The 27,066-nt window shown below is 45.4% G+C and overlaps 1 protein-coding gene across 1 annotated transcript; it reads right to left on the bottom strand.

The window, feature by feature from the left end:
• Positions 1-1,283: 1,283 nt before the first annotated feature.
• On the bottom strand, positions 1,284-27,066 carry PDE1B (phosphodiesterase 1B). Its single transcript, XM_070934998.1, has 14 exons — positions 26,953-27,066; positions 24,452-24,634; positions 22,273-22,339; positions 20,816-20,932; positions 18,647-18,787; positions 16,086-16,186; positions 15,294-15,419; positions 12,634-12,735; positions 10,849-10,969; positions 10,329-10,410; positions 9,970-10,087; positions 2,759-2,895; positions 1,560-1,679; positions 1,284-1,348 (listed from the first exon to the last, which is right to left on the bottom strand). The coding sequence occupies exons 1-13, from the start codon at positions 27,054-27,056 to the stop codon at positions 1,582-1,584; spliced, it is 1,497 nt and encodes a 498-aa protein (XP_070791099.1). The 5' UTR covers positions 27,057-27,066; the 3' UTR covers positions 1,284-1,348; positions 1,560-1,581.

Here is a 27,066-nt window from a genome sequence, read left to right as displayed (position 1 = left end):
GAAATCCTGATGCACACAGATCAGAGTGATGTCTCTCTCAAAGGACGCACTACTAGCCCAGTGGTCCCCAATTGAGTGCCTTATAAATGAGTTGGACTACAATTCACTTCATTCCCCAGCCAGCCTCCTCTCTCTCCCACCCACCTCTCCCTCGCCATCCCTGTCAATTCTAGATGGACATGCCGAATAAAAAGTTGTAGAGCAACCCATTTGGAGAGCACCAGATTGGGGAAGGCTGAACTGAAATACTGTGAACTTTCTGCTTGTCAGGTCCTAACAGTTGTGAACTCTCTTGCTGGCCCAAAGCGTCCTGGCCTCCATACTGCAAATTCCCAATAGTAGGGATTGAGTCTATGAAGGGGAGAAGGAAACGCGACTGAGTTTCAAGACCAGGACTGAAGAGCAGCTGCTTCGAAAGAGAGATTACCTTCACTTGCTTATCTCTCTGAAATGCTGGAGTGACTGGTTGGGACAGGGCAACGTTTAATGATGGAGGACAGCAGGTGAGGTTCAGCATTTGGTCACAGTATATAAGCTGTTGCCTGAAAGGAGGGACAGGTAATGCATTTAAGATCTGAGTCGCTCTGAGTTAATGCCACAGCATTTGAAAATTGGATGTCTTCAAAACCGGGATGGGGTGGGGTGGGAGGGGGGGCAGCACAGGAATGACCTTTACCCATGCAAGAGCCTGGCTGACAGAGAGACAGCAGGATGTTGTCCTATGGGGAGAATTTCATTAGGAGTGGAGGATTGCTGGGATCCAGACACTTGAAGCCTACTCCAGAGGCCATCATGCAGGGATGAGAGTCCCCACCCTCAGACGCATACATGCCTGCCATGCTCAGTTTAAAAAAAAAAAAAACCCTCCTCATACTCTTCACCTACAGTACAACCACCGCCATTCTTGGTTTAAAAAGGGAGGGCAGAAAGTGGTGACAGTTGCTTTGGCAGTCGCTTGGCTGGTTTGGCAGTGAAAAGCCTTACCTGGGCTGTTGGGCGTGAAAGGGGATTGTTTGGGTGACCAGTCCCAGCGTTACCCGTGGCCTTTTTGCCCACTTTCACTCAGGGATGGGTGGAAGTTATACGGGGGGGAGGGGAGGGGAGGGAGGGAAGGTCTCAGTCTTTCATTCTCTCTGCAACTCAGGGATGGGGCAGGCAGTGTGTACTGTGTGATGTCGACATCGTTGACTCGGTAACACTTGCATTTATCAGTATTAATATTATTACTAGTAGTATTGATGGTCGCATTCATGTCACACCCTTCTCGAGCTGGGGAGGGGCTCCCTCCCTGTGCGGATGGTGCTGAGTCGATGGTATCGAAGACTTTGGAGTAAACTGTGTTGAAAACCTGCCAGTTAAAAATAGAAACAGAATTAAAGGTGGACCTGGAGAGAGAAAGAGAGAGAGAGAGAGAGAGAAATCAAGGAAATCAAAAAATCAAGGAGAAGGAACTCTGAATGGGAATAAGAGTCAGAGACTCAATATATGTTCTTCCTGATTCCCTGATTTTCAGCTGAGAATATCAGCACTCTAGTAAGCAAGAGCTGGGAAGCCCTTACCTTGCTCCTCCCATACGCAGCGCTATTCCACATTGCCGTTCTGATTGTGCCGGTTTTCAGGTGTGCTGGCCTCCTCCTCACAAGGTGAGAGCTCATCAATAGATGTTTGGTTGGTGATTCCTAGACCGAGAGGGGATCAATCAGAAGTAGAGCGTCACAGGTTAGAGAGATCTATGTCTACCTACAGATTTAGATGCAGTTCAACGTGGTCCTAGATCTAGATCTACCTACCCACACAGCTGAGGAAGCTTCTTGGATGAGAAGTAAAATGTATTCAAAGAAAAACAAAGTAAGTCCGGTTGCCTCTTTAAAAAGCACCTTTGGGACAACCATGACCTGGATGGTTGAGAGTCTCCATAGAAATCTACCTACTCATAGTTCTAGATCTATCTGCACACAGATCTAGAGCTATCTACCCTTAGATCCTGCTCTAGATCTATCTTTCCATTGATCGAGAGAGATCTGGACAGACCCTGGGTCAGAGAAACCCCTTGGAAGATCAGGTGGCACTGAAGAAGCTGGCAAAGAGACACTGCCAGCCTCTTTATAAGAAAGCCAGCCACAGAAAAGGTTCCCAAGGAAAAAGGCAATCATTTTGCAATCATATACAACACTTGGGTGAGATGAGGGAGAAGACTGGAGGTTATAGTGGGTCAGTGATGGTACCAAATGGACTATGTCTCCTATCTTTAGGGTTAGATTAGGATCACTGATATTCATTTTCAAACAATGTTTAATTGTTACTGCTAATTGTCTTGTATTTTCTGCTTCAGACCAGAGAGAAACTGCCAATGATTTTTCAGGGATTTGAGGGGATTTGAGGGCTGCCACACAAACACCACCCCAATGGGAAGGCAGGAAGCTCTATGCCTTCTGCTTTAATACACAGAAGAGCATGGCAGGAAGAAGAGCTTGGAAGTCTCTCTCTTCTGGAATGGAACTTTAAAGTCTCATCTTGTAAGAATTTTTTTTTAATTTAATTGAAAAAAAAAATATGTGAAGGAACAGGCAGCCTATACATATGGGATATGTGTAGACATCAACATGTCAGAAACCAAGGCTAATCACCATGTTGACATCTAAAAATTATCCTTTTCTTTCTTTTTCTCAACAGCTTAAGGAAGGGACAGAAAGCCTTTAAGGGGACCTGAATGGGAGAATTTCTCCAAAGCTCCCTCACTCCATCAGCATTCCCATACCACTGGCAGCTCGTTCCTTCCACTTCTGCTTGTTCTCTTGGATGTACTTGCTCCAGGTGGAACGGAAGCTTTTGATGTCAGCATTGATGTCCCCCAGCTCAGCATGTTCGTCTACAGAAGTCTGACGCCAGGTGGAACTGTGGGCAGTGGGATACAGTCAGAACATGTACATCCCCTGAGTGGTCAATGAAGGCAGCAAGGAGCAACTGTGAACATTTCCTCTTCTCTCTTCCCTGTGCTGGCTCCTCTTGAGCTCTTCCACTTCATGCCTTGTCATCACTACATCTCTCTCTCTTACATCTCTCTAGCAATTTACAGCCTGGTTCCATACTTTTCTAAAGTATGCGTTTGGAGGCCCATTCTCACCTTAAAACACCTGTTTTCCATGCATGAAACATTTTTTGATGGGCAATAGAGATGTAGAATCTGACATCCATCCAGCCCTAAATACAAGAACTTCCATTCCTCATTTATTTATTTATTTTTTATTTATTTATTGCGATTTATATGCCGCCTTTCTCCCTAGGGACTCAAGGCGGCTTACAAAATGACAACTTCAATACAAATCACAATACAATACCAAATTAAAATCAGTAACCCAATTAAAAACGATTTAAAATTATACCAGTGTACCCCCAACCGGATCAGTTTAATTGGCGGAAGAGCCACGTCTTCAGCTCGCGACGGAAGGAAAGAAGGTCGGGGGCTGTCCTGAGCTCAGTGGGCAATCCATTCCAGAGGGTCGGGGCTCCCACAGAGAACGCCCTCCCCCTGGGGGTCGTCAGCCGACATTGTTTGGCCGACGGCACCCTGAGGAGGCCGACTCTGTGAGAGCGGACAGGACGATGGGAGAACGGCTGGAGATGGTCCTGCAAGTACCCCGGGCCTAAGCCATGAAGGGCTTTATAGGTGAGCACCAGCACCTTGAAATGTATCCGGAGTGCCACCGGTAGCCAGTGCAGCTCACGCAGGAGAGGTGTTACACGGGAGTATCTAGACGCCCCCGTAACTACCCGCGCGGCTGCATTTTGGACTAGCTGAAGCCTCCGGACACATCCCAAGGGCAGCCCCATGTAGAGGGTGTTACAGTAGTCCAACCTAGAGGTAACAAGGGCGTGAGTGACCGTGGCGAGGGCATCCCGGTCTAGGAACGGGCGCAACTGGCGCACAAGACGGACCTGTGCGAAGGCCCCCCTGGTTACGGCCGTCAGATGGTCATCTAAAGACAGCCGAGAATCCAGGAGGACACCCAAGTTGCGGACCCTGTCGGAGGGAGCAAGGGTTTCACCTCCGATCATTAAGGATGGAACCTCCAGATCCCGGGATGCCGGCATCCACAGCCACTCAGTCTTGGAAGGGTTGAGTCTAAGCCTGTTCCTCCCCATCCAAACCCGCACCGCTTCCAGGCAGTGGGACATCACGGAAAGGGCATCCCTAGGGTGGTCAGGGGTGGAGATGTAAAGCTGGGTATCATCAGCATATTGATGATACCTCACCCCAAAACCACGGATGATCTCACCCAGCGGTTTCATATAGATATTAAAGAGCAGAGGGGAGAGAACCGATCCCTGAGGCACCCCACAAGTGAGAGGCCTCTGGGAGGATCCCTGACCCCCCGCCCAAACAGACTGCAGACGGCCCGAGAGATAGGAGGAGAACCACTGTAAAACAGTGCCTCCTAACCCTATCCCCCTGAGCCGCTGCAGCAGGATACCATGGTCGATGGTATCGAATGCCGCTGAGAGGTCAAGAAGGACCAGGATGGAGGAGCAACCCCCATCCCTGGCCCGCCAGAGATCATTTACTAGGGCGACCAATGCCGTTTCCGTGCTGTGGCCACGCCTGAAACCAGATTGGTAAGGATCCAGGTAGTCGGTTTCCTCCAGGAATTGAGGGAATTGCTGTGCCACCACGGACTCAACAACCTTAGCTAAAAAGCGAAGGTTGGAGACTGGACGGTAGTTGTTAAGTACGTCAGGATCCAGGTTAGGCTTCTTAAGGAGGGGTCGAACCACCGCCTCTTTAAGCGCAGTGGGAAAGACCCCTTCCTTTAGTGAAGCGTTGACAATAGCCTGGATCCAGTCTCCAGTCACCTCCCGGGCTGCCGAAACAAGCCAGGAGGGACAAGGGTCCAGTAAACATGTGGAAGACCCCAACCTACCCATAATCCTGTCCACGTCATCCAATGAAACAGGCTCAAACTCAACCCAGATGACTCCACCGAGACTAGGCCCTGTCACCTCAACGGACTCTGTCCAGTCGGAGTCCAACCCGGTCCGAATCTGAGTGATTTTATCTTGCAGAAACTGTGCAAAATCCTCAGCACGGCCCTGTAAGGGGTCCTCCCTCACTCCCTGATTAAGGAGGGAGCGGGTCACTCTAAACAGGGCTGCTGGGCGATTTTCTGCAGATGCAATGAGAGTGGCGAAATAGTTACGTTTCGCCACTTCCATCGCCACAAGATAAGACCTAATATGGGTTCTTAGTTGTGTTCGGTCGGACTCGGATCGGGAGGATCTCCAACCACCCTCCAGGCGTCTTTTCCGACGCTTCATTTCCCTGAGCTCCACGGTAAACCAAGGAGCCGCCCGGGATCTGCGTCGGATCAGAGGCCGCAAAGGCGCGATTCGATCCAAGGCCCCCACCGCAGCCTGTTCCCAGGCTGCGACAAGGGACTCAGATGAATCGTGGGCTAAGGAGGCGGGAAATGACCCAAGCTCCATCAGGAAACTTTCGGGTTCCATCAGGCGCCTGGGGCGGAACCATCTTACTGGTTCCACACCCCTGCGACGGGGGGTGGCGGAGGAAAAGTCGAGTCTAAGGAGGGAATGATCGGTCCATGACAGAGGGTCAATAGATAGAGTCCCCTCCCCACGATCATTTATCCACTGTCCAGAGAGAAAAATAAGGTCGAGTGTGTGTCCTCCAATATGAGTTGGGCCCTGTACAATCTGAGTCAGGTCCATGGCCGTCATGGAGGTCATGAACTCCCGCACCAACTCAGATGACTCACCGGCCGATGGCAGATTGAAATCTCCCACAACCAAAAGGTTGGGGAGTTCCACCGTCAATTCGGCTAAGACATCTAGTAGTGCGGGCAGGGCTGAGGCCACGCAGCTGGGGGAGAGGTACATGATCAACAGCCCAGACTGAACTCCAGGGTCCCATCTCAGAAGGAGGGATTCACACCCGCCAACCTGAGGAACAGTGACCTCCCTAGGCCTAAGACTTTCCTTAATAACTACCGCCACTCCTCCGCCCCTCCCCTCCATGTTTCCTCAGTAAATTCAGTGACGATGACCGTATACGATACGTCTCTATATCTATTGCACTTCCGTTATTTTACATTAAAAATTCCATTTGGAACTGTATCTTTGACGGGCTTTCAAAAAGTCACATTTTCAAACAAAGTGACAGGACATTCCTTTGCTCTTTTAAAGAAAAAAAGTCCAATAAGAAAACCGTTTATCTTAATTCAGTAGCATCATCTGACCTTAACAACAGGGTGGGAGGAATATATTCTTTGCCTGGGAAACATGCACTGAATCAGGGGTCTCCAACCTAGGCAACTTTAAGTCTGGAGACTTCAACACCCAGGATTCCCCAGCCAGCAAAACTGGCTGTGGAATTCTGGGAGTTGAAGTCTTCCAGACTTAAAATTGCCAAGGTTGGAGATCCCTGCACTGAATCTTTCTTCGTTGGTCTTCACTGAACAGGTCAGGACTGTACAAGGCAGCACAACAACCACAACTGCTTGTTGTGGTCCTACAAGGGATATTTATACAAAACCTGATATGGCTGCCAGCTAGGCCACTTGGCACTGGCATTCTGGGAAATTGTGATTTCCATCTGATCTCACAGGCTGCTTGCAATCTCTTTGGCCCTCATCTTTTGCCCTGATCAACAGGCAGCGTACATGAGGAAAACAGTCCTCAAGGCCCTGGACTCACCGTCAGAGAGCAAACCTCAGAGGCATTTTCCCACAAGATTCCTTACTGCCATTCAGTATTGACCCTGGGCAATGCTGTACACTCTACTTTTCACCTAGAGATGCATTGCATCATCCATACAAATATATTTATTAAATTTACTATATATGCTCCTTCTCAAGCCCAGGAAACCAGGAGCCAAGGTGGTTCAAGTGAGTTCAGGTTAATTGCATGCTAAAAGTAAAGGTTCCCCTCACACATATATGCTAGTCGTTCCTAACTCTAGGGGGCGGTGCTCATCTCCGTTTCAAAGCCAAAGAGCCAGCGCTGTCCGAAGACGTCTCCGTGGTCATGTGGCTGGCATGACTAAACACCAAAGGCGCACGGAACGCTGTTACCTTCCCACCAAAGGTGGTCCCTATTTTTCTACTTGCATTTTTTAAGCGCTTTCAGACTGCTAGGTTGACAGAAGCTGGGACAAGTAACGGGAGCTCACCCCATTACATGGCACTAGGGTTTCAAACCGTTCAACTGCCGACCTTTCAATCGACAAGCTCAGCATCTTAGTCACTGAGCCACTGCATCCCTAATTATATGCTAGCACTCTATAAAAATCTAACGGTCAAAGCAAATTGGCAGTAGATAAAAGTCAATGGAATTCAAGGTAAGATGGATTTAGATCCATTGTGGTTGTAAAGGGACTCAAGACTGATGACGTGCTTGACCTCTCCCTCGGGCTCAGCCTAGTCATCTCCTACACTTCCCATCTCATTATCGAGTGAGTCTCATCTGTCAAACCTGGGGCAATCAAGATCATTACTACAGGTTTTGCCTTCCCCTGCAGGGAGAGAATTTTTTTGCAGCGGTCCACCATCAGTGGTACACGCCAAAGGTCACACCTGCTCTTCCCAGTTAGGAGAGAAGCTACTGTCAAGAGATGTAAAAATCTCAAATGCCAGGCTTTGGAGAGCTGCTGCCACTAGTCAGTAAACAATTCCAAGCTAGACAGACAATCCACCTTAAAAATGGCACTTTCTTATATCCAGTCAGATATATAGGGGCAAATATGCTTAAGCGTTCCCTGGCTTCTTTCCTCCACCTGATGTGGCACAGCCTGACAATCGAAAAATGCACAGAAGCAAAGTCTGGCCACTGTAGCTGAACCAGTTCCAAATAGGCAGAATGGGACAACTCTCTGCAGCCAACTCGCCACAGGACAACTTGCTGTGGGACAATTCCACATGGGATAACTCAATGCAATAAAAGTTATCCACCACTGTTTCTTCAACATTATTTCCATTGACCAAAATGGAAGTCATGTAGAAAAAACTGTGGCGGAAAACATTTATTGCATTGAGTTATCCCGCTTGGATTGTCCCGTGGCGGGTTGGCCATGCTGGGTTGGCCATGGTGAGTTGACTGCAGCAAATTGTCTTAGACCGCCAGATAGGTAGGGAAGTGGGTGGCTGCGAAGGACCTATGCCTTCTCCAGTCCATTTAGAGAGGAAGGAGTGTATGACTATATACCATCAAATTGTATTATTACAATGGCTGATCACAGTCAGCCAGATGTTCAGGCTCGATTTGGCATTTTTATCCAACTATCGAATCCTTCCCAAGGACCTGGGAGAGGCTGTGGTTGTTTTATTAAATCAAAGGTGCCGTTGCAGAATGTGAGCTGTTCCAAGTACAGCTGCCTTTCGCAATTGATTTATTATGCAATTGACATATTATGGCTTGTCATTATTATGGCTTGTCACCCAGTCAGCCAGATGTCTAGGCTGGATTTGGCATTTTTAATCCACCTATCGAATCCTTTCCAAGGTTATTGTTATTATTTTCTGCTTCTTTTCAGACACCGGAAGAAGAGGCTTGCAAAAGACCGTGCATGGCTGTCTGCAGGCAGGGTCAGCTCCCAACTGGAGGATGAAGCTATCCTTCCTGCTGGAGGAGATGTAAGAAAATACTGACTCTGACAGTTAAGCTGAGGCAGAGGAGTTTATTTAGGTATTTAGTTGATGCTGCCCAACTCCAAACATCACAATATACCAGATAGTATAATACAAACAATATTGTGTTCAAAGGCTAGACCAGTCAGAATGCCATCAGGGACCCAGAGAAAACAGTTTCTGTTAAGAGACAGTAACATTTTTCCCCCCGAATTGTGAACAAGATTGAAAAGCAATCTTCCACCTGATCTACATTAGGGAGGTCAGATCAGAGAGTTGGAATGTTGGAGAAGCAGGACAAAATCCTAGGAAGAACTCATGCCACAAAGCAGTGTTTCTCAACATCGGCAACTTCAAGATGTGGGGACTTCAACTCCCAGAATTCCCCAGGCAGCCATGCCGGCTGAGGAATTCTGGAAGTTGAAGTCCACACATCTTGAAGTTGCCGATGTTGAGAAACGCTGCAATAAAGAATGCCAAACAGGTTCACTCCATCCCCTACGGATGCATCTCCCGGTCTTCCACAATTCCCCATCCCCACCAGTACCGTATTTTTCGGACTATAAAACACTCCGGACTATAAGATGCACCTAGCTTTTGGGGAGGAAAACAAGAAAAAAAATCTGCTTCTACCTCCCAGCAATTTTCCTTCTTGCAGCAAACAGCCTGGTCAGCTTCAGCACAGCCTGATTTAGCACGAGCAGCTGATTGGCGGTTGGATCTGCCTCCCGGAATACCACCAATGAGCTGTTCCAGGCTGCGGAGATCGCCACTGCCCATTGCCACCGTCGCCATCCATCGCCGCTGCTGTCTATTGCTGCCTCTGTGTGCCCCGTTTTTGGCCTCCACACATCCCGTTTTCGCCTCCACGTGCTCCATTTTTGGCCTCCACGTGTCCCATTTTCAGCCCGTTCCAGGTGCTGGGGATAGGCGGTGGTGGCGATCCCCGCCGCCTGGAATGGGCTGAAAACAGGGTGCATGGAGGCCAAAAATGGGGCGCATGGAGGCAGCGATAGGCGGTAGCGGCAATGGGCGGCAACTGTAGCAATGGGCGGTGGTGATCCCCGCAGCCTGGAGCAGCTGATCGGCGATATTCCGGGAGGCCGATCCAACCACCAATCAGCTGCTCGTACTAAATCAAGCTGTGGTAAAGTTGACAAGGCTGTTTGCTGTTTGTTGCAAGGAGACAAATTGCTGGGAGGCAGAGGCCAAAGGGTGAGTGCCGTTGGGTGGGTGGGGCTTCGGCAACATTCACTGTATAAGACGCAGAGACATTTCCACCCACTTGGGGGGGAGTGCGTCTTATACACCAAAAAATACGGCAAATACAAACCTGCTCTGCTGGCTGGACAATTTGTTCTTGGAACCTTCTTCCACTAATGGGATGATCATTTTCTCTGCTACGTCTGTCAGAACTTGGAAAGTGGGTTCCACAATAAAGTCAATGAAACCTGTGGAAGGAAAAGAGTGTTAGGAATAAGCCCTTGGGCTTCTCTGCTTTCTTCTGAAAGATTATACACAGAGTTCAATGAGAACAGTTCGCTTTGCTGTCCCTGTGGCAGGAGAAAATAAACCAACCGAGTGGAGGATACATGAGCATCTCTACTACATTGAGGGAGGAAAGGAAGAGGCGGTCAAGGAGAGCTCCACCGTGGCATACAGTCTGGGTTGTTGTTTTTTTTTACCACTCACCAATCTGTGACTGGGCCACCAGGGTGGATGTGCGATCACATAATGGGGAGAAGGGCAATCCCAGCTCAGCTTCCTTGTCTCCCTATAAAAAACAAGGCAGATAAGAACCAAGTCTTGTAGTGTGATGGCTGAGGTGACATGGCATATGTAACCTGAACAATTATATTCATGGAAGGTGTTAAACTTGGCTAATTTTAATTTAATTTGACGGTCCTGTGGCGCAGAAGTCATGCAATCCAGCCTCGGGAGTGCTTCACAATTCAGTGTATGATATAAACCCACAAAATAGGCTAATTGGCTAAACAGGTGTAACATGCAGTGCAAACTCAGCCACGGTTCATGCATGGAATATAATCTTTCAATGAAAACGCTATAGATTCGGTGCAACCTGACAACCATGGCTTTGTTTCAAAAAGCAAATGTCTGTGACTACCAGAAAGGCAAACATGATTTCAGCAGTCCTATCTGGCATCCAAGCCCCAACATTATAACCCCCTCCAAGGGAGAATCCCAGGCATACCTGGCGGAAGAACTCTTCCATGAGAGCTTTGGTCCATTTGCAGTGCACCGGCCATTGTTTGGTGGGGTGGCTGATATCAGCTGCATGCAGCAACAAGGAGAGAGCTTTTGATTTGTCGATCCTGGGGAAGCAGCAGTACAAGAATAGCAAGAATGGGGTCAGATCTTGCCCCTGGCATAATGTACCTGCAAAGGCACCAGTGTCCCAATTGGGACAGGCAGCCTCCTGTTTGCTATGCTAGGCTCCCACTTTTGCTGCTGTATAGAAGCCTGATTTAGCAAGTATCAACCCCCATCCCATCAAGAAGCAGGATTACCACTACTGTGTACATCCTTATCCCAGAGACTACTTTTCCACTGGTGTTTTATAGCTGATTTTTAAAAATCCAGCTATACTTCTTAGGCAACAGGAGAAACTTCTGCCACTTCTTACTTCATGCTCCACACATATATGTGAAGACCTTGACTTTTCCCCATGCCCTCTGCGCATGCCAGAAGCAGCCAGGAAGGAACCTGGGCAACCTCAAAGAACTGTTGACTATTATTCAGACAACTGTTTCCAGATGCAGCTCAGAAAGTCCTGTCCTACCCATTGTTTCATCTATAATTCTATCTATCTATCTATCTATCTATCTATCTATCTATCTATCTATCTATCTATCTATCTATCATCTATTTATCTATCTATCTCTATCCATCCATCCATCTCTCTCTCTCTGTCTCCCCCCCTCCCTCTCTCTGTATGTATGAGTGTGAGTGTGTGTGTGTGTGTGTGTGTGTGTGTGTGTGTGTGTGTATCAGTGGTGGGTTGCTCCTGGTTCTGTCCGGTTCTTTAGAACCGGTAGTAAAAGCGGCAGGAGGCTCCGCCCACCCGCCTGGACGCCATAATTGACAATCTGCGCATACCGAACCGGTAGCAATGATCCCGTTGTGAACCGGTAGTAAAGGTAAGTAGAACCCATCCCTGGTGTGTACACATATAATCTATTGGTATATATTATATATATCTAGTTTATAGTATAGTATGTGTATATATGTATATATATGTGTGTGTGTGTGTGTGTGTGTGTGTATGTATATATATATATATGTCTTCTTAAGTTTTCGCGGGTGTGTATGCAAAAAATTAAAATCTCGGGTGTTTTCCCACGTCATTATAAATAAGTTGGTTAAAATGTTTAAAATTCTGGTTAAAATCCCAGCTTAAAATCTTCTAAAAATCCTTACAGAGCACTCTGCAAGGTCCTTTAAAACCTCAGCTAAAATCCTACCAGTGACTTTAAAAGTTTTTCTTATAGCAACATTTCGACAGGCTCACAACCCTGTCATCTTCAGGCTCTTGTTTCATCATTTATATATATCTGTTTCATCTAGTTATCTATCTACCTATCTATCTATCTATCATCTATCTATCTATCTATCTATCTATCTATCTATCTATCTATCTATCATGTATCTCTCTCATCTCTCAATCTATCTCTCTCAACCTCTCTCTCTCTCTCTCCCTCCCTCCCTCCCCCCCCTTCTCTCTCATCATCTATCTCTGTAAAGGAAGCATTATCCACCCTCACCCTGAATTGACTTAGTTGTCAGCATCATCACTAGAAAACTCCCTGAGGTTAGCTAAAGAGCTTTCTAATGTCTGCAGGTTTAATATGTATCTGCCAACTTTCAGTGCTTTTTATGCTTTCAAATCCATTTTTTTTTATTACATATCCAGAGGTCATTATAGCATTTTTTAAAAAATACATGCATGTGCACACACAGCCCTCCTTCTGCCATTTACCGTTCCAGCTGCTGCAGGGAAGTTTTCATGGACTTGACTTGCTGGAAGTGACAGGACATGTCTGTAGCCAGAACCATTTCAATCACCAGTGACCGGAGCTCCCTGCACCCCATGAAATAAAGAAACACAGCCACCATCAAAGACATTCTTCCTTATGTGTTTCAACTTCCCACACAAATACATTCTGCAGATAAACCCGGAGGAATGTGGGGGGGATCTATCCATTCAGTTCAGTGGTGGGTTGCTCCCAGTGCGGCCCGGTTCGGCCGACCCGGTAGCGGTGACGCTATTACGTCACCAAACGGTTCTCTTTCTTTGGGAGCTGGGCCCTCCCGCCTGCCCCCGCGTTCTTCCAACCATATATTTCTTCTTTTTTCGCCCAGCTGAGAAGTGCGGCAGAGTGGATTGCCGCACCTCAGCTGGACAGATTCGCAACACGCTTGCGCAAAGTACGTGACCGAAGAGGCGATCATGCATGAAGCGCGCGCACAAAGAGAACCAGTAGTAAAGCCAGTTAGAACCCACCCCTGATTCAGTTACTATGAGTGATCACATTTGAGTTGAAACTCTGCAATCCCAGAAGAAAAATTCTGCACCAAGATGACACAAATATCAAAAACGTTTGAACATCAAATAACATTGTTACCATGTTTAGCTTTTGATATTGTGTTTGATAATGACAGTCATGTCTTTAACCTTTTTTCCTAGGGGGGCTGGAAAGATTCAAATTCCATTAGAGACACACAAACGCTTTCTGTCTGTCTATTCAGTGTATTCCCAAAGATAATATATCTCCACACTGACTGCTTTGCTGCAGGAAGTCTTTGGAAATCCTATCTTCCCAGCAAGTCTTCCACAGTTGTAATATGTTTATCAGAAGGAGTCTGCCAACTTTAATTTCATTTTTTTTTCTGCCTAGGGATGGATTTAATAAGTAATCATCTTTGCGGTTGAGCAGTGGAGTTTAAAAATAATTCAGTAGAATTTAAAAGCTTAATTTCACCATGCCCCTAGAATCAAACAAATAACACACACAAATATATGCATCCCGGAAAATTCTAATTCGAAAATCTGTATAAATTCCAATGCAAAGTTCACCAAAATGAGTGTACTAAATGTACACGAGAGAGGATATTTGTGCTCTGTTTCCTGCCTTCCGTCCTCTTCTCCTCCCCCACAAATCTTATATTTCATCAAATCTAAAGATTGATTGCTCAAGCAACCAAAAAGTGGATTCTCAAACATGATAAGAGGAAAGGGGAGCTGACTTCAAGAAAATTAGACAACTTATCATAATCATTATTTACCAAGCCTCATGGGCCCTCTCAGCTAGGCTGAGGGAATATTGTAACAACAGACATGGGCCTAAAATGAGAATATCTGGTTTGTAAATTGTCTTGAATCTGGAAATAGTTTCAAACCTGGGTGTCAGGCAGAACTATAGGGGGCAGGCTGAAGCTGTCAATCAAGCCAAGTGAGAGGTGCTGGCATGGTAATGAAGCTCTCGTTCAACCTCTCAAGAATGAAAAGAGGTATGAAAAGTAAGAGAGCCACAGAGCAAGTCTTGCAAACAACTTGGGATGAATGCTGGTAGAACCCAGAACCCTTGTCATCACTGCTTATTAGTCATTGCAAGACTCCCTGAGCCAGAGGTGGGTTTCAGCAGATCTAACAATTTCTGGAGAACCAATAGCGGAAATTTTGAGTAGTTCGGAGAACCGGTAAATACCACCTCTGACTGGCCCCGCTCCCATCTATTCTCTGCCTCCCGAGTCCCAGCTGATCGGGAGGAAATGGGGATTTTGCAGTAACCTTCCCCTGGAGTGGGGAGGGAATGGAGATTTTATAGTATCCTTCCCCTGCCATGCCCACCAAGCCACGCCCACAGAACCAGTAGTAAAAAAAATTGAATCCCACCACTGCCCTGAGCAGCTATGTGTGTACAGAAACGCACGCACAATCCCATTAGGAAGTTCTCTGCATCATGCAAGAGGACAATTTGCTACCTTTTGCTAGTAGGCCAGTTATGAAAACCAAGGATCAGAAGTCCTACCCTCATACCACAAAATGTCTGAACAACAACTGAGAACTTCTAAAGTTTAGAATCTAAACACTACAAACGCACTGCTTAGAAAGGTTTGGTATGTTTGAGTCATTTTAGCTTCAAAATGTCTAAAAACATAATGCCTAAAGAAAAATATTAAAATTATTTCTGCTGCCATCTAAGCAACCCCTTCTATGTACAAGTCGCTGGTTCTGAGATGCTGGGATCAATTTCCTTCGATCATCTTCGGAAATGTAAGAGAAGACATGACACCCCACATTGGAGATATCCCAAAATGAAGGGATATCAGATGGAACTGATTAAAGGCAATTAGAAGGAGTCCCACCTAGGAGCAGTGAACGTGATTATAAACCCAAGCCCGCTTAACTAGAGGAAGAAGCTCAACTTAATTGTTGCCCTTTCTCACAACTATGTATAAACACACAGCATTTTGCAGGAAGAGGGCATTGTGTTCCAGTTAACCACAAAGTTGACCGTCAATTGGTTGATTTCTGCCCTACTCCACCCCACAAGGCCTGGAAGCATTTCAGTGAAAGCATGACCCCATTTTTCCTGGTAGCATAGTTCAGTCGAGAAAGGGAGGATGAGGACTCACACAAATTCATCCTTGGCCAGGTTAACAAGTACGTTCATCTCTTCATCCTGCATCATGCGGAAGACGGCGCTGATGTGGTGGTTCTCCAGAACTGACCGGTCATTGTACAAAATGGCTGTATCTGACCTGAAAAAAAGGAAGGAAACCATAAAGCAAACACAATGTCAAGGACAGGAATGAACGATCTTGGGTTTGTTGTTTTTTGAGGAACTTTTCAACATTTTGGTTAACTCCAAATACAGGCAGTCCCCGACTTATGACCACAATTGAGCCGCACATTTCTGTTGTTAAGCGAAACATTTGTTAAGTGACTTTAAGATTTTTCTTGCCACAGTTGTTGAGGGAATCACTGAAATTGTTACGTTAGTAGCCCGGTTGTTAAGTGATTCTGGCTTCCCCATTGCCTTTGCATGTCAGAAGGTCGCAAAAGCTGATCATGTGACCCCGGGACACTGCAACTGTCATAAATATGAACCGGTTGCCAAGCATCCCAAATTTTGATCACATAACCATAGGGATACTGCAATGGTCATAAGTGTGAAAAATGGTCATAACGAGTCACTTTGTTCAATCCCATTGTAACTTGGAATTGTCACTAAATGAACTGTTGTAAGTCAAGGACTACCTATACACAATGGCTTACACCGGTTTATCTTTATTGCATGGCAAAAAGAGGCACAGTTGACTTACTATTTGTTATTGTACGTTACAAAAGTCTTCCAGAACTCTTCTTTCCTCTAAAACAACAGTGTAAGTTTAACAATGGAACATTCATACAACCTCTTTACTTACTTGGTCTGGATGTGGAAGCTGTTAGTGGTACCCGTGTGCTCATAGTCATGGATAGCAGCTGCAAAGATAATGGCCAGGGCCTCAATCTCTGTCAGGCAGTGCTGCAGAGGAAGAAGAAGCAGGAGAGATGATCAGCATGTTTGGGAGTGAAAGGGTGATGTCTGGGAATAACCCCAGAACTTTGCCACCATAAATGGAGGACAAGTTCTACACTTGAGGGTCATCCCTATGACCAAAACTTCCTGATTCCATAACCTTTCTACATCAGTTGCTATCCTATCTATGGAATAAATTTTGACTTAAAACCTACTTTCCTGGAAACGGACACTATAACAATTGCATTTCATATGGCAAGAGGAGAAGCAGCAACAAGGCACAGATAGATACCCATCTTACTGTCCTTGGGTGCACATGTGTGGCTGAGTACATGCAAAATAAGATATACAGATATAAACATAAATTTGCTCCCACATAGGACATGTTCCATTTCTCATCTTAGATGAGATGACGGCAAACATAGTTTTGTGTCATTCCAAAGAAAATTTCTGTTCTCTGATATTTAACAGAATAACAAAGTTGGAAGGGACCTTGGAGGTCTTCTAGTCCAACCTCCTGCTCAGGCAGGAAACCCTACACCACTTCAGACAAATGGTTACCCAACATCTTCTTAAAAACCTCCAGTAATGGAGCTCTCACAACTTCCAAAGGCAAGCCATTCCACTAATGAATTGTTCTCACTATCAGGAAATTCTTCCTAAGTTCTAGGTTGCTTCTCTCCTTGATTAGTTTCCATCCGTTGCTTCTTGTCCTGCTTTCAGGCATTTTGAGGAATAGGTTGACTCTCTCTTCTTTATGGCAGCCCCAGAGATATTGGAACACTGCTATCATGTCACCCCTAGTCCTTCCTTTCATTAAACTAGACATACACAGTTCCTGCAACCTCTCACACCACTTCTAGGTGTGCTGGGAATACGACTACCAACATTTTCAGTGGGCACCATTCTCATGCAGAGCCAACTGCTGGCTATGTCCTTAAAAGCCCGAAGAGAAGCATCCTAACTTAATGGCTGTGTTTTCCCCAATAAGTCTGTCCTGGTTTTAAAGATATTGGGCAAAGTACTTCCTTCTGCCTTGCCCTAGTTGGAAGATGTTGCTTCCTGCCATGGGACCTTCCCTCTTCAGAGAGATTTCATTTTCAAGATGTTTTATTTGCTGGAATGCATTTTAGCAGGTCAGATTACTGATTTACTTTAGGGTTTGTTTGGGTTTTTTTACTTGATATTTATTTATTTATTGTTTGTTTGTTTGTTTGTTTGTTTGTTTATTTGTTTGTTGTTTGTTTGTTTGTTTGTTTATTTACTTACTTACTTACTTACTTACTTACTTACTTACAAATATGTATATGATTTTATATTTTAATTACAACTGCATATTCATCTTGTAATATAACCTGTAGCAGAGGTGAAATGCTCCCGGTTCAGACCGGATTGCCCAATCCGGTAGTGATGGCAGCGGGTGGTTCGGAGAACCGGTAGCAATAACCCCTGAGTCGTGCCCCCCCCATGCCCAGCTGAGCCGTGTGATCATCAGAGGCTGGGTTTTTTTAACTTTTAAAAGCATTTTTTCTACAACCTCTTCAGCTGAAAAAATGCTTTTAAAAGTTAAAAAAAAAAAGCCTCTGATGATCGCGCGGCTCAGTTGGGATCGTCAGAGGCTTTTAAAAGCATTTTTTATACAACCTCTTCAGCCAAACAGGTTGTAGGGAAAAAAATGCCTTTAAAAGCCTCTGGCGATCCCAGCTGAGTTGCCTGATCATCAGAGGCTTCTAAAAGCATTTTTTTCTGCAACCTCTTAAGGAAAAAATGCAGAAAAAAATGCTTTTAAAAGTAAAAAAAAAAAAAGTTGGCCACGCCCACCCACTCACATTACCTCACCACCACCACCAAGCCATGCCCACAGAATCGGTAGTAACAAATTTTAGATTTCACCCCTGACCTGTAGACTTTTTGCTTAATGCCCTATTTGGGCATTAATGGGGTGGGGGACACACACCTCACTTAGCAGACATTTGCTGATTGCGAACAGTTTTCCCAATTCCTGGCTTAGTGCTAAACTGGGGAGGGCACTGTTGTTGTTTGTTTTCGCGTATGGCGAATTATTCTTTGATCAAGAATAATTAGGGAGCAAAACAGCATGTAGGTCGGATTCCTGATATTTGTCCTAGGTACAGCAGTGGTGGGATTCAGCCGGTTCTGTCCGGATTGCGCAAACCGGTAGCGGCAACTGCAGGAGGCTCCGCCCACCTGCTCAAACTTAATACGTGACTACTGCGCACTCACATTTGCGAACCAGCAGGGAAGGTAAGTGAATCCCATCTCTAATGTACAGTAATTCATGTCAACCCAGCAGAAATGTAGGCACTAAAACCCAAGATTTGAAAGTTTCTTCAGACCCCAAAAAGCAGAATTAATTTTTTAAGCATGTAATATCAACACTTCCCAGCTGGAGGGTGGACAAATGGGGACGTTTTCTGAAGCACTCAGTCTACAGGTTAGCCTTACCACCATGCCCGTGCGAAGCAGGAAACAATGTACAGTCTGGGTAACATCAGCAGCATGTATCTGATTGTGATAAGGGTTTTTATATTTCCCATAACCAGCCTCCAGTGCATCCAGGAAAGTCATGAGGTACACCGTGGGGATCTGAAAAACAACAAAGACAAAGTGACCTTAGGCAAGATCTCAAAACAGTTGCAAGCCTAGCTGTGTTCTATTGAGTCTGATAGTTGCTCCATCTGAAGAGCCGTGGTGGTGCAGCGGTTAGAATGCAGTATTGCAGGCTAATTCTGCCAACTGCCAGCAGTTCGATCTTCACCAGCTCAAGGTTGACTCAGCTTTCCACCCTTCTGAAGTCGGTAAAATGAGGACCCAGATTGGGGGGGGGGGATAGGCTGACTCTGTAAACCGCTTAGAGAGGGCTGTAAAGCACTGTGAAGTGGTATATAAGTCAAAGTGCTATTGCTATCTAGTTTGGTGCCACCTGTATTAGTCTTTCCAAGCATGTCTTCCAATTATGAGGGATTATAACTCCTCAGCCATCATGGAAAGTCTGGCTTGAGATGATGGGGGTTGTAGTCTAACAGGTCTGAAATGTAAACTGCCTAAGTAGTGGTGGATCTCCAGAATTCCAGACAGGAGTTTTTCCCAGTCCACTTTGGAGATGCTGGAGACTGAGCACAAAAACCCTTGGCTTCTGTGCAGACTGGGATTCTCGTATTAGTATACAATATATGATCTACTGCTGTGTTTTTCAAACTTGGCAAGTTTAAGATGTGTGTCATTCAACTCCCAGAATTCTCCAGCCAGCAACTGGTGATTGGGATCGCAATCAGTCACAGTTTGTTCTCATAATGGTTTGTTGAAAAAGCCAGAGTAACCTAGGGGATACATACTGGCAAGTCAAATTATGGATCAGCATTTATTAAAAATAAAAGTTTTAAAGGTAGAGCTAGACGACTGTAGCCTTATCATGAATATCTGCATCTTCTCTCATCAAAGCAACATCTCATCTGGAAAATGTTGAACTATTCACTCAGGAGAAGCAGCTGGTCTCCTGCTGAGGTTTAGGACTATTATTTATTTATTTATTTATTTATTTATTTATTTATTTATTTATTTATTTATTTATTTTATTAAATTTATATGCCGCCCTTCTCCCGTAGGACTCGGGGCAGCGCACAGAATAAAAACATGTAACAATAAGAAATCCTAAAAACAGCCAATATAAACTACCTGTTTCCCCCAAAATAAGACATCCCCTGATAATAAACCCAATCGGGCTTTTGAGCGCATGGCAATAAGGCCAAGCGTATTTCAGGGTTCAAAAAAAATATAAGACAGGGTGGGGAAACATGGTATCACTCCCATAATTTTATGCCACTGGTTTTGCCCATGAAGGATGATTAGTTTTCAGGTATAAACATCAACCAGGTTTCCATTATTGTAACCTTCCCCCTCAAAAAAAGCCCTGGTAATCTAAACAACATATTAAACTCCTGTTGTGTTTTAATGTGAGAAATTACTATGATTACTTTGCTGGTGTCCTTTCAAGTTGAAGCATCTGGCCCACTTTGGCTGATATTAACAAAAACAAACAACCAGAAAAGCTAAGTGGGATCAAATCTACTTCTTACAAATCACTTCTGGGGAGATCAGCAAGGGCCATATGTGATTCAAGAGAGTCTTTTTGACTCTGTTGGAAATTTGGCAAAGTAAAAGACGAAGGGGCAGTATCTCAGCCTGCTTTACCCAAAGTGCTCCATCACTAGAGGTTTTCCAAGAAGAGATTGGGCAACCAATTATCTGAACTGGTGTAGGGTTCCCTGCCTGAGCAGGGGTTGGACTAGAAGACCTCCAAGGTCCCTTCCAATTCTATTATTCTGTTAAGTTCTCAGGTTGGGGGGGGGAAGACGGGAAAGAAGAAAAAGGACCCCACCCACTTCTGACTCTGGATCTGATCACAGACCACTCTGGCTTCAGCCTTTCGCCTGCAGATCTGATTCGCCAACTGATCACCCCTATAAAAATAGGACCCTCGTCCCCAAAAAGTGCACCCTCTCTTCTACTTTAAAAGCAGCATTATAATGCCGCCCTCCCTAACTTCTCACAATTTGGAATGCCGATTTAATCTGTAGGCATACCTGGATGTGCTCAGACCCATTCGTTGCTTACCTTGAAGCGGCTGTTGAGATTGTGGCGGGTGAGCAGTTCAAAGACAATTGTGCGCAAGGCATGGTCTTCGCTCACCCTGTTCAGTGCAAAGACATCGAAAAACCAGAGGTCAAGAGTCTAGGAAGGAAAACAGAGGTAGAGTGGAGAGACGGAACAGGAGAGGAGGGTCAAATCTGCTGAAACTACTCTGGTGTAGGAAGGGGGAACGTTGGAATAAGGCTCCAAAAGAAAAGGATATTTCTGGTTTGTTTGTTTTTTTTAAAAAGGGCTATTAGATTGAACTTAATGTGAACCAAGAAATCCATTTCTAGGTATTAATCATTTCACTAACAAATAGGTCTATCTATCTGTCTGTCCATCCATTCATCCACCCTTAAAAGTAAAGGTAAAGGTTCCCCTCGCACATATGTGCTAGTCGTTCTTGACTCTAGGGGGCGGTGCTCATCTCCATTTCAAAGCCGAAGAGCCAGCGCTGTCCTAAGACATCTCCATGGTCACGTGGCTGGCGTGACTAAATGCCAAAGGCGCACGGAACGCTGTTACCTTCCCACCAAAGGTGGTCCCTATTTTTCTACTTACATTTTTTACGTGCTTTCGGACTGCTAGGTTGGCAGAAGCTGGGAAAAGCAACGGGAGCTCACTCCGTTATGCGGCACTAGGGATTCGAATCGCTGAACTGCCAACCTTTCAATCGACAAGCTCAATGTCTTAGCCACTGAGCCACTGCGTCCCTTACACACATCCATCCTTACACACACATTATAGACCATAATACACTTAATTTTTACATACTGTCACGCTCCACAAATCAAGAGAGACACACAGAATTACTTCTAGGCAATTTATGGTTCTTCACCTATAGGCAGAAAACTTGCCAAACTAAAGTAACTACTTGCATCATTAAAGACATTTAAAGAACTTCTCGGGAAGGACTGCCTTGACCCTCTTTCTCCCGACCAAAATATCTAAATTAGCCTTTTGGTTCTCTGGAAATGCAGCTCTTCCCTCCTGGGAATCCAGACTGCATTCTACCACACGCACAATCCTATTTCAAATTACTCCAGGTGGTTTATAATACGTATCAAACAGAATTCCTCTAAGCTTCTCTCTTCTGCGGTGATTAATTAGCCCCTACAGTGCAGATTATTGACGACTGGTCAGAACTAAGAGTTTCGGGAAAGCTTTGCCTCCAGTTTCCTTTTTATAGAGCCGATAGCAGAGAATAGCTCGAAAAGGTATTGTGTGACTCATAAATATTGACCCCCATGAATGGCTTGAGGTGATGGGCAAAAGTGGCCTTCAGAATTTGGGTGGGGCAAATGACAGAAGCCACCTCTCAAGCAGGAGAAACCACCGATGCAAAAATTAGGAATTATTACCAGAGTGTAAGGCTCATTACACCCAACAGAGACTTACACAGGTAGCATAGTGTTGTTAAAAAGGTAAAGAGTTGTTACCTTCAGACAATTGATGACCGATTGAGAATAATTGGGTCCCACAGCTGTGTACGTTCGACGGAACATCCTGTGCAGTAGAGGACACAGTCAGACAGTCCCTGGGAGATCTTGGTTATTTTGCAATTAGAAATAGCTTCCAAATCCCATCAAGCATGCAAGGAGCATTCAGCTTTCTCCAGGCAAGGCAATAAATTTCAGGCATGATGAACTGGAGCCTCTTCTCCAGAGATACTAAGAATCAATAGCCTAGTAGAATCCCAGACAAATTCCCCAGACTCACGAGACTCACTCTAATTTACTATATTTCATAATACAGGTAGTCCTCGACTTACCGACCACAATCGAGGCCAACATTTCTGTTGTTAAGTGAGACATTTTTAAAGTGGGTTTTGCCCCCATTTTACGATTTTTCTTGCCACGGTTGTTAAGTAAATCACTGCATTTGATAATTTAGCAACCTGGCTGTTAGGGGAATCTGGTTTCCCCATCGACTTTGCTTGTCAGAAGGTCGCAAAAGGTGGATCATGTGACCTTAGGACACAGCAAAGGTCGTAAATATGAACCAGTTGACAAGAGTCTGAATTTGGAGCAGTTGATCCTGGGGATGCTGCAAAGGTCGTAACTATGAAAAACGGTCAGAAGTCACATATTTCAGTGCCGTTATAACTTTGAACGGTCACTAAACGAACTATTGTAAATTGAGGACTATCTGTGTAATAATTTTCAATTTCAATTTTCAACACTATTATATGCATTTTTATCTATTTCCTCCTTTCCTCTCGCTCCTTTTCATTATCCCTTTTCCTAAACTAGAACTAAGATACATTCCCCCCTGCTCAGATTCCCCAGAACTAAGTCAGATCCAGGTTGTCCACTTGACCCCCTTTGCTCCAACCTGATGCCCTCCTAATGAGGCTACACAACCATCATCCCTAACCAGCTGTTGTGGTTCGCCAGCAGCCTGCAGACCAGGCAGCGGAGTTGGATAGTGAGGAGGCTGGGGAGGACAATGGGCCAGTCCTGGAGTCAGGGGAAGGCCTGGACGAGGGCTCTGCGTCGGAGGCAGAGATGGGGCCAGGGCCATCTGGGAGCAATGCGCAGACTCCGGAGCCTCCAGAGGCAGAGAGGCAGAGGAACAGGAGAAGCATGTTCTATAGTGCACACATGCGAAGAGCTGCCAGAATGCAAGAGCAGCTGAAGCAAAAAGGACTACTCAGGAGTAAGGCCAGAAGATGATCGGCCGCTCCCATAAGGCTTAAAAGAGCAGCAATGAGCCATTGGGTTCTTTGTAGAAAAGCAACGTTGATTCCCATGCTTCTTGTCAGCATCTTTTGAACTTTGTGGGGTTTTAGCAGGTTGCCAAAGACATCAAAGGTTGGTGATAAGGCCGTATAAGACTGGTTATGAAGAATTTGTTTTGGACTAAGCTGAGAATGAATTAATTCTCAGCTGTTTTAATAAAATAAGTTTGTTCAGGACTGAATTGTGTTTGGTAATCACTACATGGGCCTCGGTCACAACACCAGCATGCCTAACCATGCCAATAGGAGGCCTGGTAAGATGCAGGACAAGAAATCAGAGATGGGGTTCTCAGCTGGGAAAAGCTATCTTAGGACAAAGTATTGTCTTTCCTCTGTCATCCAGTGGTGGGTTCCTCCCGGTTCGGTCTGGTTCGGCCGAGCCGGTAGTGGTGACGATATGACGTCACCAAACCGGTTCTCCCCCCCCCCGCCCTCCCACCCCCCCCACTCCCCCACGTTATTCTTACCTTTTATTTGGTCCCACCCCCAATCTATTGCTGCCTCCTGAGTCCCAGCTGATGACTAGAGGGAAAAAAACTGTTTAAACTTTTGCCGCTGGGCTTCAAAGGGCCGTCCTACAGCTGATCAGTGTTAAAAGGAAACAAATGAGTCGGGTCGTAAGTGTGAGGACTGGTCGTAAGTGCGAGGACCTTCCAGAAATGACTCTAACCAGCTAGCCACGCCCACCTAGTCACATGACCTCCAAGCCACACCCACAAAATAAGCCACGCCCACAGAACCGGTAGTAAAAAAAAAATAGAACCCACCCCTGCTGTCATCCCATGTGAAACATTCCTTATTCAATCCCACAAACATTATCCCTCATCCCTCACACCCTATTCTGCTCTAATCCCAAGGAGCGGCAAGAAGAGCCAAACCTTTCCACAAAGATGCCAGCTTGAACAGCATGCACAATGCTGCGAAACTTGGGTTTCTCTTCTGAACGGCGCCCCTTGGCCCGGGTCTGCTGGGTGAAAGTGGAAGCCAGCCAGTCTCGCACTTCAGAAGGTACAGCATCAGATTTGATCTCTTGGAGTTCATCTTCCGTGTCCAGAATCTTCCTGAAACAGGAATGGTGCCAGTGGGGAGAGGAAGGACAGATGATAAGCAATTCAAGGCAATGTCCATCACAATAGGAGACAAAAGGTGCAATTCCATTGCCACCCCCACCCCGAAATAAATAAATAAAAAAGTGCCCACCAAACAAGACACTGGCACTTAGCCGGGTTTTCAACACGGATGGATCATCTTTTAAATATTAAAAAGAATTCTGAAAAATAAAATGATGAGATGTTTAAACCAAGTCTTCATAACCTTGCCTATACTAGCCTATGAGTTAGATGACCTTAAAGGTAAAGGTTCCCCTCGCACATATGTGCTAATTGTTCCTGACTCTAGGGGGCAGTGCTCATCTCTGTTTCAAAGCCGAAGAGCCAGCGCTGTCCGAAGACGTCTCCGTGGTCATGTGGCCGGCATGACTAAACGCCAAAGGCGCACGGAACGCTGTTACCTTCCCACCAAAAGTGGTCCCTATTTCTTCTACTTGAATTTTTTAAGTGCTTTCGGACTGCTAGGTTGGCAGAAGCTGGGACAAGTAACGGGAGCTCACCCCGTTATTACGTGGCACTAGGGATTCGAATCGCTGAACAGGCCTGGTGGCTCAGCAGACTAATAGCATTGTGATTAACACCAGCTGTCTGCAATTACTGCAAGTTCAAATCTCACCAGGCTCAAGGTTGACTCAGGCTTCCATCCTTTCTAAGGTAGGTAACTTGAGGACCCAGTTTGCGGGGGCAATAAGCTGACTTTGTATAAATATACAAAAGGATGAAGGCTATTGCTTAACGCATTGTAAGCCGCCCTGAGTCTCCGGCATATAAATCAAATTTAAAAAAAAAAACAAAAAACTGCTGACCTTTCGATCGACAAGCTCAGCGTCTTAGCCACTGAGCCACCACATCCCCAATTAGATGACCTTAAGTCATACTTATTTGTTCATTTATTTATTCATTCATTCATTTTCTATAGCTACCCATCTCAGTAAATGACTCTGGGTAACTTACAATTCAGAACATGTCTTACAATTAAAAATTTGAAAAACATTTTAAAACAATAAAAACAATAAAACCAGTAGGAAACATTAAACCATCCAATTCAAAATACACAAGATGTTTGGCCTGTTACCAGGAAATGGGGCCCTTGATGCATTCAACAACCCAGGCTCGGGAACATAGCCAGGTTTTTAAGGCCTTACAAAACGGCTAACAGGATTGGGGGCATCCTAGTCTCTGAAGGGAGGATTTTAGCTGCATTAGTACTAAAGTGGTATGTTTCCCCTTATTCTGAAAGTGCAAGAGCAGCTTCAAGGTGAATAAAGCTGTAGGTTTTCAAGCATTACTTTGGAGGGAAGTCAGATGACTGATAGAAACTAAAAACAATTAGAATAATGGCCCAATAGGGATCAATAATGAGGACAACAAATTTCACAGGTAGTATTGTTTTCTGACAACTTAAGAATGGATGGAGAGCAACTCAGCAATAAGGAAATGCCATTAGTGCTTCTCTGGATCTTGGATAGAGGTGAGGTTTCTTCCAATGTGCCCTAACTGAGGCTTCTCTTAGTGTCTGGGAGAAAGTATTTTCTACAACTTCACTGAAGAATGAGTTTGTAATTTAGGTCAGTGATCCCCAACTTTTCTGGCACCAGGGACTGGGGACTGATTTCGTGGAAAACAATTTTTCCATGGATTGGGAGGGGGGCAGTTTCCCATGCAACCTAAATCCTATACGTGCCCATTAAGCTTCACCTGCTCACCCACCACTTGTGTGGATCGGTTCCTAACAGGCTGCGGACCGATACCGGCCCCCCAAACCGGAGGACCCCTGATTTAGATAACAGCGTATACAGTACTTGACTCACTCTGGATTCAGAGCACTCAAGGCTGATGAATTCTTTATATGTCAGGCTGCCACTAGGGGGAACCACATCCCTTCTTAGTGAAATGAAACATGACCTGAAATTCACAGCAAGGTCCACTCAATAAGGCTGGTAAAACTCAGCAGAGTTTCTGCCAACATCCAAACTATGACACCAACCACTATCTTCAAATTACTGCCAAAATGGTGCTGTTGCTCTAAGAACTTCCCATAATTCAGTTTATCCCAGCTTTCCTCATGCTGGATGCTCTTCAGATGTACGGACCAACTTGCCGAATTTTCAGCAATTCTCAGGGATGTGAAGTCCCTAAGCGTGGACGGTGCTCGGTTTGGGAGATGGGCAGCTTATCCAGGGGCACTCATTTTGACTTTGGAGAAGGAGGGGGAATCGTATTGGACCAGACAGACACCCAACAAGGCTTCCCAACCCTTCCATCCTCACCTGGTCTCATCAATATAAACTGCTTCAAGCAAAGAAGCTGTATATTCCAAATTCTTCTTCAGCTCCACAAGATTCACCTCTCCTGTCTCCAGCTGTTTCACCATATACCGCAAC

Source organism: Pituophis catenifer, unplaced genomic scaffold (assembly GCF_029215685.1).
Source record: "Pituophis catenifer annectens isolate HBS135680 unplaced genomic scaffold, rPitCat1.0.hap2 SCAF_2, whole genome shotgun sequence".
Taxonomy (NCBI): domain Eukaryota; kingdom Metazoa; phylum Chordata; class Lepidosauria; order Squamata; family Colubridae; genus Pituophis; species Pituophis catenifer.
The sequence above is the reverse complement of the archived record's forward strand: the minus strand, read 5'-3'. Positions and strand labels throughout refer to the sequence as shown.